The 12,603-nt window shown below is 34.2% G+C and overlaps 1 protein-coding gene across 1 annotated transcript in view; it reads right to left on the bottom strand.

Annotated features, from left to right (window-relative positions):
- Window positions 1–12,603, bottom strand: part of DPYD (dihydropyrimidine dehydrogenase) — a 916,336-nt gene that overhangs the window by 668,279 nt on the left and 235,454 nt on the right. The window contains exon 5 of the mRNA XM_040232247.1: window positions 860–1,021. Coding sequence (XP_040088181.1) covers window positions 860–1,021 — 162 coding nt within the window. The remainder of the gene's footprint in view (window positions 1–859; window positions 1,022–12,603) is intronic.

Here is a 12,603-nt window from a genome sequence, read left to right as displayed (position 1 = left end):
AAAAAGAAAGAATACGTTGTGTTTGAGTTGACAACATCAGACAGAGAAGTCATTAATTAAAAATCTAGTGCTGACAGGTTATTTAATTTGGTCTTCTAGCCAAACAGACCCCAAGGATTACAAAATTCTACTGTAACCTCTGTATAAGCTGATCATTTAAATGATACACAGGAATTGATCTGGTAGTTGACTCCAAAAAGGAGACCCCAGAGAGAATAAGATGTCTCAGAGCTTCAAAGTCATTTAAAAAGGATTCATTAAAAAAGAAAGACATGGCCCAAACTTATAAGAAAAATAGGGACAAAATGTTTTCATATTATTTCATTATAAATTTGCATACAATAAACACACCTGCTTTCAATCCATAGGTTCACAAAATATAATGTTAAAAAATATTATTCAGTTTGAGGGTTTCTGATAATTCTATAACCTCTATTTCTCAAAAAATATTACAGAAGAATGCTGATGTATTCTTTCAAGCTGTGAAGATTAAAGATGGTTTCAGGAAAAAGAACCAGTTAAGATAGTTTGTTTCTTTTTTTTCCATAATGGGACCCCCTAGCCACACTACAACGTAAAGTTCATGAATAAATTCTATTTTCAGATACTCCAATTTATATAACTTTCAGTGAAAGTATTTTAATAACCTTCTGGGATTACAATTAATTTGACATATGGTTTTAGAAATTTCATTTTTGAAGCCAAGTCGTTGAATAAAAACGTTTATGGCACAAAACACTTAAACTGTAGCTGTATATCACCCTAAAAATGTTGGATATCAACAAAGCTTCAAGGATTAAAGTTATTTTAAGATCTTCGTGCTTCAGGGATAGAAAAAACAATTGTACATCTTACATACCTCAGTAGCGTATTGCTGCAATCCACCAATATTAATTGGTCCCTCTTCAGTGGCATACAAATTACATCCACCTACACAAAGATCAGAGGTGGGGCATACCATTCCACAGGTCAGACCAAGTGGGTTGTCAGAAAAAATCATCTTAGCAGCTCCATAATAGTTCTGCAAAAATAAAAAGTTCTTATGTAACAATGTACCTCTTAACATTCAAATTATGATGGCTTTCTTCTATTAAATCAGTGTATAAGATGCAGAGGTTATAATAGTCTTTAGCAGCAGAAGCTATCAAGTTAGCATAGTAAAATATACACGTATCTAATACATATATATTAATAATGAATAATGAAATTTGGTAAATTGAAATTTAAAATAAACCATCTAATTCTATCCTGCTACAAATATTTCTTTTCAGTTTTAACAAAAGTTAGTTAAGTAGATTGCTTGAACAGGCTTAAAACCTAAACCTTAAAACTAAAGAAAAAAAAAATTATGCTCAGGTAATTCAGGATATACTCCATGTAACTATATTAAGGGTGGCCAGGGCTCTCTTTCCATTCAATTCATCTGGTTTGTCGATGAATTTTATGTATTGTGACATTCTTGTGTTGAGTATCATCCTTCAATAACAACTTATTAACCAAATATGCAGATGAAACTCATTATACAAGACTAGACTGTTAAGTTCATCCCTCATCACTCCCTTCAACACATTTGACTATTACAGACTAGTTTAGAATCTTCTGTGTTTCATTAAGAATTTTTGGAAACATACTTGTTCATAAATTATACAAATACATCATTTTTTACTGAATAATGAACAATACATTGAACATTTCAGAAATATGTTTTCCTTTCATGAAAATGTAAAATTGAATCTGACTAGTATTCTTCAAAGCTGTTAAGTATTTTGTCAAAAAAAAGGATAATTTTGAGAAACTGTAACAGTCAAAAGATCCCCATGGAGATGTAACATCTAAATGTAATCTGTTATTTTAGAGAGGATCCTGGATCAGAAAAAGGACATGAAGTAAAAACGAAGGAAATCTGAAGAAAATATAAACTTCAGTTAATAATAATAACATATTAGGCTTCTTTCATAGCTCAGTCAGTCAAGAATCTGCCTGCACTACAGGAGACCCAGGTTTGACTCCTGGGTCGGGAAGATCCCCTAGAGAAGGAAATGTCAACCCACTCCAATATTCTTGCCTGGAAAATCCTATGGACAGAGGAGCTTGGCAGGCTACAGACCATGGGATCGAAAGAGTTGGACATGACTTAGCGACTAAACCACCACCAATAACATATTAATAATGTTTCATTAGTTGTAACAAATGTGCTATACAATGTTATATGTTAATAATAGGTGAAACTGTAATAAAATTCTTTGTCCATTTTCACATATAAAAATACTCTAAATTTACTATTTATTGACTCTGTACTACATTTCTGACACTTTACCAGGTCTTTATCTGAGTTAACATCAATCATCTTATTTAATATATCTAGCACTCAAGAAAAAATTTCTAGGCATGAGAAAAAAATAGAATTAAATCTTTGATAACCAGATAAAAAGTAAATTAATGAAGCAGACCCACAGGTGATACAGAAAGTAATGCTAGCAGATAAAAACCTTTAATTTAATTTTAATAAAAATTCAGGCAAAAAGACACACGAAATACATGAAACAATAAAAATGCAATCATAATATTATAATTATTTAAAAAAGAAACAAACTGATATTGAATAACTGAATGAAACATTTAAAAATAGATCTAAATGCAAGGTTTTAACAGCATCCATGGTGGAGTAACAATATTTCTTTTATTCAGTGTCTACTTAGCAACCAACAGTTACATCTAACATATGTAAATGCCTCTTCAATACACATTTTCTGAATACCTAGTAGAAATGTGTTATGAGACTCAAGTTATAAATAAGGAAAGTGAAGTATAAAGAGCAAATAATTTGCCAAGGGATCATATAGTATATAAGTGGCAGAGTCAGAATCCAAAACTATATTGTGGCTATATACTCTTCAGTACCAAGTATACTTTTATATGAAAGCCTACTGTTCATTACTCAATAGATTATAAAATTTAGTTATGATATTATTATTCAGTTATAACACATACCACAATGTAAAAGAAACACAAAGCTCTTTTCATTATAATTAGGAAGGTAGACAGCAAGCCCATTAGATTATTCTTTATACTTCATCAGATGATTTTTGTTTATATAGTTTCTTTAGTTTTGATCCTTTCATCAGTCCATTTTAAAATTATGAGGTATGTCTTTTACTCTTAATTCAAAAGATTAAGATCTGCTTCTTTCTCTAAATTTGGTCACATTTACCAATATCTTTGTGACAGTATGTTAGTATCACTAATAAGGACCAATAATAAAGCATTTAAGTAACAAAGTCTAATTTTCAAAAGTTAACATTGGACTCTCTTAAACATATAGAAAGAGCATATACAAAAATAAGCCAAAGATATTATATCATACATTAATAAATAAAAATTCATTAAATAGCAAAGTTGATTAAAAAAGCATTTGAAGATGATTTGGCTTTAATGATGAATTCTATAAAATATTCAAATATGTATATCAATTCTTAACAAATACCTCCAAAGTACACATATCTAATTTAACCAAGAAATGCAAGATTGGTTTATTATGCCAAATACACTGTATCAATAGAATAAAGAATAAAAATCACACAATCATCTCAAAAGATGCAGAAAAGCATTTGACAAACTCCAACAAAACTTATGGTAAAAACTAACAACAAACCACAAACACAAATCAACTTATTCTCTGATAAAGGACCTCTATGTAAATCCAACAGCTAACATCTATTTTATGCTGAAAACTGAATGCTTCCTCCCAAAGATCAGGAACAAAGGATGTGTTTCTAATTAGCACAGTACAGAAAATCTTACCAGATAATTTGACAAGCAAGAGAAGTAAGTGCTATTCAGATTGCAAAGGAAGAAGCAAAATTATTTCCACTTACGATGAATGCAAAATGCAAAATGCCAGGCTGGATGAAGCATAAGCTGGGATCAAGATTGCTGGAAGAGATATCAATAACCTCAGATAGACAGATGAAATCACCCTTAATGGCAGAAAGTGAAGAGGAACTAAAGAGCCTCTTGATGAAAGTGAAAGAGGAGAGTGAAAAAGCTGCCTTAAAACTCAACATTCAAAAAAACAAAGATTATGGCACCTGGTCCCATCACTTCATGGTAATTAGATGGGGAAACAATGGAAACAATGACAGACTTTATTTTCTTGGGATCTAAAATCACTGCAGATGGTGACTGCAGCCATGAAGTTGAAACACACTTGCTCCTTGGAAGAAGAGCTATGACCAACCTAGACAGTGTATTAAGAAGCAGAGACATTACTTTGCCAACAAAGGTCTGTCTAGCCAAAGCTATGGTTTTTCCAGTAGCCATGTATGGATGGGAGTGTTGGACCATAAAGAAGGTTGAACACTGAAGAAGTGATGATTTTGAACTGTGGTGTTGGAGAAGACTCTTGAGGGTCCCTCGGACTGTAAGGAGATCAAACCTGTCAATCCTAACAGAAATCAATCCTAAATATTCATTAGAAGAATTGATGCTGAAGCTGAAGCTTCAATATTTTCACCACCTAATGCAATGCAAAGAACTGACTCATTAGAAAAGACCCTGAGGCTGGGAAAGATTGAAGGCAGGAGAACAAGAGGACGACAGAGGACAAGATGGTTGGGTGGCATCACTGACTCAATGGACATGAGTTTGAGCAGGCTCTGGGAGATGGTGAAGGACAGCAAAGCCTGGCATGCTGTAGTCCATAAGGTCACAAAGAGTCAGACATGACTGAGAGAATCAACAACGACAAATGATAGAATAACATTTCACATAGAAAATCCTAATAAACTTAATTTAAAAATTATTAGCATTGTTATCTTTAATTTTATGAATCAATTGGTGCCTTGGGATGCTTAGATTGAGCATTACTTTGAGGCATGGATATGAAGGTGTTTCTATATGAAATTGGTTTGAATTGGTGGATTCAGATAAGTAGATTGCTCTCCTCAATGTGGGTAGGTAACATACAATCCATTGAGGACCTGAATAGCATAAAAATGGTGGAGAAAGGATAAACTTGTCTCTTTGGTTGAGCTGGTACAATAATGATATATACACTGATTTTATATGTATATCTATCTATCTATATATGATATATTCTGCTTCTCTGGAGAATACTAATAAGCTTCCTCGGTGTCCCAGATGGTAAAAGGCTGCCTAAAACATGGGAGACCTGGGTTTGATCCCTGGGTCAGGAAGATCCCCTGGAGAAAGGATTGGCAACCCACTCCAGTATTCTTGCCTAGAGAATTCCATGAACAGAGGAGTTCAGCAGGCTACAGTCCATGGGGTTGCAAAGAGTTGGACACAACTCGGCAACTAACACTTCTAACACACACACAAGAAACACAGCAACCGTAAATATATTGCACAAATGCATAAAAATTAACTGGTTTTTCTATATATTAGCAATTAACAAACCAAAAATAAAGTCAAAAGAAAATGTTTATATTTAGAAGAGCATCAAAAATACTTAGAATTATATTAACTAAGAAAGTGTAAAACATATATTCTGTAGACAACAAAACACTGATGAAAAAAACTAAGACTTAAAAATGGAAAATACATCCATGATAATAAATTGGAAAGTTTCTTGTCAGGATAGTAATACACTCAAAGCAATCGCTCTAAATATCCTAGCTGACTTGTACTTTGCAAAATGATCATGCTGACCCTAAAATTTATATAAATATCCAAGGGAATCAGAATAGCCAAAAGAACCTTGAAAAATAAGAACAGATTTAAAAGAATCATTTTTCTGATTTCATAACTTACCACACAGCTATGGTAATCAAGATAAAGTGGTAATGGCAAAATGATAAAAATATCTCAGTGGAATGAATTGAGAATCCAGTAAGACCTTTATATTTATGTTAAATTGATTTTTAAAAGGATTCCAAGAATTCTGGAGGTAAAGAACATTCTCTTCAACAAGTGATGCAGTAATAGCCAAATTTCACATACAAAGGAATGAAGCTGAATCTCCACCTCATACCAGAGATAAAAGTTAATTAAAAATAGATCAAATAGATCAAACCAGTCAATCCTAAAGGAAATCAGTCCTGAATATTCATTGGAAGGACTGATTCTGAAGCTGAAACACCAATACTTTGGCCACCTGATAGGAACTGACTCATTGGAAAAGACCCTGATGCTGGGAAAGACTGAAGGCAGGAGAAAGGGATGACAGAGGATGAGATGGTTGGATGGCATCACTGACTCAATGGACATGAGTTTGAGCAGGATCCAGGAATTGGTGATGGAAAGGGAAGCCTGGTGTGCTGCAGTCAATGGGGTCGCAAAGAGTCAGACATGACCGAGCAACTGAACTGAACTGAAAAATAGGTCATAGATCTAAAGTTTAGAGCTAAACCTATAAAACTCTTAGAAGACAACATAGCAGTAAATCTTCATAACTACATTATGCAATGGTTTTTATATAAGACAACAAAGCACAAGCAACAGCAAAAAAAGATAAACTGGATTTCATCAAAATTAAAAGAATACCATCAGAAAAGTTAAAGGACAAGCCAGGAGGAAACCAGTTAAGAAATCTCCAACTTGAATATATAAAGAATATCTACAACTCACTAATAAAAAACAAGTTTAAAAACTAATAAAAAAATAAATACCCAATTAAAGTGAGCAAAGTGTTAGTATAAATCAGTTCAGTTCAGTTCAGTCGCTCAGTCGTGCCCGACTCTTTGCGACCCCATGAATCGCAGCACGCCAGGCCTCCCTGCCCATCACCAACTCCTGGAGTTCACTCAGACTCACGTCCATTGACTCAGTGATGCCATCCAGCCATCTCATCCTCGGTCGTCCCCTTCTCCCTCTGCCCTCAACCCCTCCCAGCATCAGAGTCTTTTCCAATGAGTCAACTCCGCATGAGGTGGCCAAAGTACTGGAGCTTCAGCTTTATCATCATTCCTTCCAAAGAAATCTCAGGGTTGATCTCCTTCAGAATGGACTGGTTGGATCTCCTTGCAGTCCAAGGGACTCTCAAGAGTCTTCTCCAACACCACAGTTCAAAAGCATCAATTCTTCAGCGCTCAGCCTTCTTCACAGTCCAAATCTCACATCCATACATGACCACAGGAAAAACCATAGCCTTGACTAGACGGACCTTAGTCAGCAAAGTAATGTCTCTGCTTTTGAATATGCTATCTAGGTTGGTCATCACTTTTCTTCCAAGGAGTAAGCGTCTTTTAATTTCATGGCTGCAATCATCATCTACAGTGATTTTGGAACCTCCTAAAATAAAGTCTGACACTGCTTCCTCTGTTTCCCCATCTATTTCCCATGAAGTGATGGGACCGGATACCATGATCTTCGTTTTCTGAATGTTGAGCTTTAAGCCAACTTTTTCGCTCTCCTCTTTCACTTTCATCAAGAGGCTTTTTAGCTCCTCTTCACTTTCTGCCATAAGGGTGGTGTCATCTGCATATCTGAGGTTATTGATATTTCTCCCAGCAATCTTGATTCCAGCTTGTGTTTCTTCCAGTCCAGCGTTTCTCATGATGTACTCTGCATAGAAGTTAAATAAGCAGGGTGACAATATACAGCCTTGACGTACTCCTTTTCCTATTTGGAACCAGTCCGTTGTTCCATGTCCACTTCTAACTGTTGCTTCCTGACCTGCATACAGATTTCTCAAGAGGCAGGTCAGGTGGTCTGGTATTCCCATCTCTTTCAGAATTTTCCACAGTTTATTATGATCCACATAGTCAAAGGCTTTGGCATAGTCAATAAAGCAGAAACAGATAGCCTTTCAAAAATATACAAATGATCAACAAGCATAAGAAATGATGCTCGATATTATCAGAGAAATGCAAATCAAAATGACAAAGCCATATCATTTCTCACATACTTGGATGACTATAACCAAGAAGACATACAGTAAAAGCTGTTGGCAAGGATATGAAAAAATTGGAACCCTCATCTACTACTGATGGGATTGGAAAATGATGTAGCTGCTTTGAAAATTAGTTTGGCAGCTCTTAAGTTTTAAGAGTGAAGTTACCATGAGATTCAGGAATTTTACTCTTTGGTGTACACTCAAGAACATTTACAAAATGTATCTGTGCAAAACTTTGTACACTAATGCTCATAGCAGTGTTATTTCTAAGGCTAAAACAAAATACAACTCAATTATCCATCAACTGATGTAAGGCTAAAAACACATATATCCATATAATCTATATTATTATGTTATTTGGCCATAAAAAGTAATGAAGTAATGATAAATTCTACAACATGGATGAACCTTAAAAGTACTATGCTAAGTGAAAGAAGTTACTCACAAAAGACTACATATTCTGTGTTTCTGTTTATAGAAAATATCTAGGATAGGCAAAAATAAAGAGACAGAAGACAGATTGATAATGGTCTATGACTGGGACTCAGAAGAAATGGAAACAGCTGCTAATAGGTATATGATTTCATTTTGGGATGATAAAAATATGCTCCTTTTGATTGCAGTAATGAATGTGACTGCAAATATATTTGCTATCACTGAACTATGCACTGTATATTGGCAAATTGTATGAAAAATGAGTTATATCTCAAAAAAGCTGCTATATTTTTAAAAAGTATACATACAGGACTGAAAATTATATAGTCACTGTGGAAGGCAATAAAAATAATTCTTGTAGAAAATTTAAAACTTTTAGCAAAGGGATATTTGAATATGATTGCTAAATTAGATGCAAAACTGGACAATATCCTGTGGTTTAGTCTCTAAGTCATTTCCTACTCTTGCAACTCTATGGACTGTAGCCTTCCGGGTTCCTCTGTCCATGGAATTTCCAAGGGCGTTGCCTTTTCCTTCTCCAGGGGATTTCCCTGACCCAGGGATTGAACCCGGGTCTCCTACATTACAGGACGTCTCCTGCATTGCAGGCAGATTCTTTATCAGTTGAGCCATCAGTATCCTGGAAGGTAATAAAATAAAATATTTGGAATATTTTTTTCCACTAAAAAAAGATAAATTGCATCTCTACTGTACACAAATCTAAAAGAAAAGATGTAAATTTACAGTTTAATATTTTAATTAATAAGTTCATATTTATTTTCCTAAAAATTAAATAATACTTAGCGATCACCTTGTATTTACTTACAAAATGCTTCAGTATAGCATCAAACAGATACAGACTTATTTCATTGTACTTAGTTATGGTTTTGGATAATTTTATCTAATAATGGCAAACATAAAACTGGTCATACCAAACAGTTATTAACTTAAAATTAATCTTCTATTTCTAAGCAAACTTCCTTAGTTCCTACTTAAACCCACTGATCCTCTAACTCACCACCTACAATTAAACTAGCAGTTAAATCACTGCTAGAGAAAAATCTCAAAGTCATTTTAAATATTCTTTCCTCATCTTACTTGTCACCTCAGGAACATTTGACATGATTGATTAACAAATATGTATTGACTGACTCACTGAGTAAAATATCCTATTGCATAATTAGAAGTTTTTATAATATAAAAATAGTGTCATGGCAAAAAATGTCAATTGCAGATAACGTGTCAGGATATTTGAGGGAAAAAAATGTAGAAAGAACATAATCTAATTAAGCACTGAAGGATTTTTCCACAAGGATGTTGGTTCTTTTAAGAGCCCCCAAAAAATAATGACAGAAGGAGAGTAATATACACACACATATATATATATATATATATATCACAACAAATAAAATATAATGAAACCAAACAATTTAAATTACACTGATGACTCACGATTTGCCACAGCTGTCGAACTACTAGGACCTGATCTATCACAGCCTATCATTGACAATAAAACTGTCTAGTAACTCATCAACAATCTCACAGCTTCAAGTGTAACCCTTATACCAAAGTAAAATTATAGGATGCTATAATTTTTTTTTATTGGAATATAGTTTCCTTACAATATTGTGTTAGTTTCTGCTGATTAGCAAAGTAAATCAGTTATACATATACACATATCCTCTTTTTGGGATTTCCTTCCCATTTAGGTCGCCATGAGCACTGAGTAGGGTTCTTTGTGTTATATAGTATGTTCTCATCAGTTATCTATTTCATACATAATATATATATAGATCAACTCAATCTCCCAATTTATCCCACCCCTCATTCCTTCCATGGTATCCATACGTCAGTTCTCTATTTCTATGTTTCTATGTCTGCTTTGGTAATAAGTTCATCTGTATCATTTTTCTAGATTCCATATATGTGATATTATATGATCTTTGTTTTTTCATTCTGATTTACTTCAATCTGTACCAGTCTCTATGTCCATCCACACCTCTGCAGATTGCACAATTGTGTTCCTTTTTACGGCTCAGTAATATTTCACTGTATATAGGTACCACATCTTCTTAATCTATTCATCTGTCAATGGACATCTAGGTTGCTTCCATGTCCTGGCTATTGCAAATGGTGCTGTAATGAACACTGGGATACATGTATCTTTTGTAATTATGGTTTTATCTAGGAATTACCCAGGAGGGGGATTGCTGGGGCATATGGTAATCATATTTTTAGTTTTTTTTAAGAAACCTCCATACTGTTCTCCATAGTGGCTGTATCAATTTACATTCCCACCAACAGTGCAAGACAGTTCCCTTTTACCCACGTGCTCTCCAGCATTTGTTATTGGTATATTTTTTGATGATGGTCATTCTGACCTGTGTTAGGTGATACATCACTATAGTTCTGCTTTGCATTTCTCTGATACTTAGCAATGTTGAACATTTTGTCATGTGTCTGTTGTCCATCTGTCTGTCTTTTTGGAGAATGTCTATTTAGGTATTCCATCAAATTTTTTGATTGGGTTATTTGTTTTTGTTTGTTATATTGAGTTGCATAAGCTGTTTGTATATTTGGGGGATTAATCCCTTGTCAGTTGCTTCATTTGCAAATATTTGCTTCCATTCTGAGGGCTGTCTTTTCATTTAATTTATGGTTTCTTTTGCTGTGCAAAAGCTTTTAAGTTATATTAGGTCTCATTTGTTTATTTTTGTTTTTATTTTCATTATTCTAGCAGGTAGGTTACAAAAAATCTTGCTGTGATTCATGTCAAACAGCATTCTGCCTATGGTTTCCTCTAAGAGTTTTATAGTGCCCAGCCTTACATTTAAGTTTTTAATCCATTTTGAGTTTATTTTTGTGTATGGTATTACAGAGGGTTTTAGTTTCATTCTTTCACATGCAGCTGTTCAGTTTTCCCAGTACCACTTATTAAAGAAAATGTCTTTTCTCCATTATATATACTTGTCTCCTCCTAGGTGACCATAGGCACATGGATTTCTCTTTGGGCTTTCCGTCCTGACCCATCGATCTATATTTCTATTTTTGTGCCATTACCATACTGTCTTGATTACTGTAGTTTTGTAGTTCAGTCTATGAACTTCCCAGGTGGTGCAGCAGTAAAGAATCTGACTGACAATCTAAGAAACACAGAGGCATAGGTTCGATCCCTGGCTCGACAAGATCCTCTGAGGAAATAGCAACCCATTTCTGTATTCTTGCCTGGAAATCCCAAGCACAGAGAAGCCTGGCAGGCTACAGTTCATGGAGTGCAGAGAGTCAGACACAACTGAGCGACTGACACAGCAGTTTATACTCTGAAGTCAGGGAGCTTGATTCTTCCAGCTTTGTTTTTCTTTCTTAAGATTGTTTTGGCTATCTGAGTTCTTTTGTATTTCCACACAAATTGTATTTTTTTTTTTTTTACTGTAATTCTGTGAGAAATATCCTTTGTAATTTGATAGACACTGCACTGAATCTATAGATTGCTTTGGGTAGTAGAGTCATTTTCACAATATTGATTCTTCCAATCCAAGAACATGGTATATCTCTCCACCTGTTTGTGTAGTCCTTGATTTCTTTGGTCAATATCTTAACAGTTTCTGAGTTCATGCCTTTTGACTCCTTAAGTAGGCTTATTACTAGATATTCTTTTTGTTACAGGGGCAAATTATATTATTTCCTTAATTTCTTTCTGATCTTTTGTGGTTAGTGTATAGAAAAGCAAGAGATTTCTGTGTATTAATTTTGTGTACTGCAACATTACTAAATTCACTGATGAGCTCTAGTAGTTTTCTGGTAGCATCTTTGGGTTTTAGAGTTTTCTACATATAGTATCATTCTATTACTTACAAACAGTGACAGTTTTACCTATTTTTTACTTTGCATTCTTTTAGCTCTTTCTCTTCTATAACTGCCATGGCTAGGATTTCCAAAACTATGTTGAATAAAAGAGGTGAGAATGGAAATCCTTCCCTTGTTCCTGATCTTACAGGAAATGCTTTCAGTTTTTCACCATTGAGAATGCTGTTTGCTATGGCATTACCATAGATGGCTTTTCTTTTGTTGAGGTAAGTTCCCTCTATGTGCAATGTCTGGAGAGTTTAAATTATAAATGGATGTTGACTTTTGTCAAAAGCTTTTTCTGTATTGATTTAGGCAATCATATGGTTTTTATTCTTCAGTTTGTTAATACGATGTATCACATTGATTTGTGTAGAATGAAAATTTCTTTCATCTCTGGGATAAATCCTACTTGATCATGGTGTATGATCCTTTAAATGTGTTGCTGAATTCTTTTTGTTAGCATT

The sequence above is a fragment of the Oryx dammah genome, unplaced genomic scaffold (assembly GCF_014754425.2).
Source record: "Oryx dammah isolate SB20612 unplaced genomic scaffold, SCBI_Odam_1.1 HiC_scaffold_28, whole genome shotgun sequence".
Taxonomy (NCBI): Eukaryota; Metazoa; Chordata; class Mammalia; order Artiodactyla; family Bovidae; genus Oryx; species Oryx dammah.
This window is presented reverse-complemented; position numbering and strand designations above follow the sequence as displayed.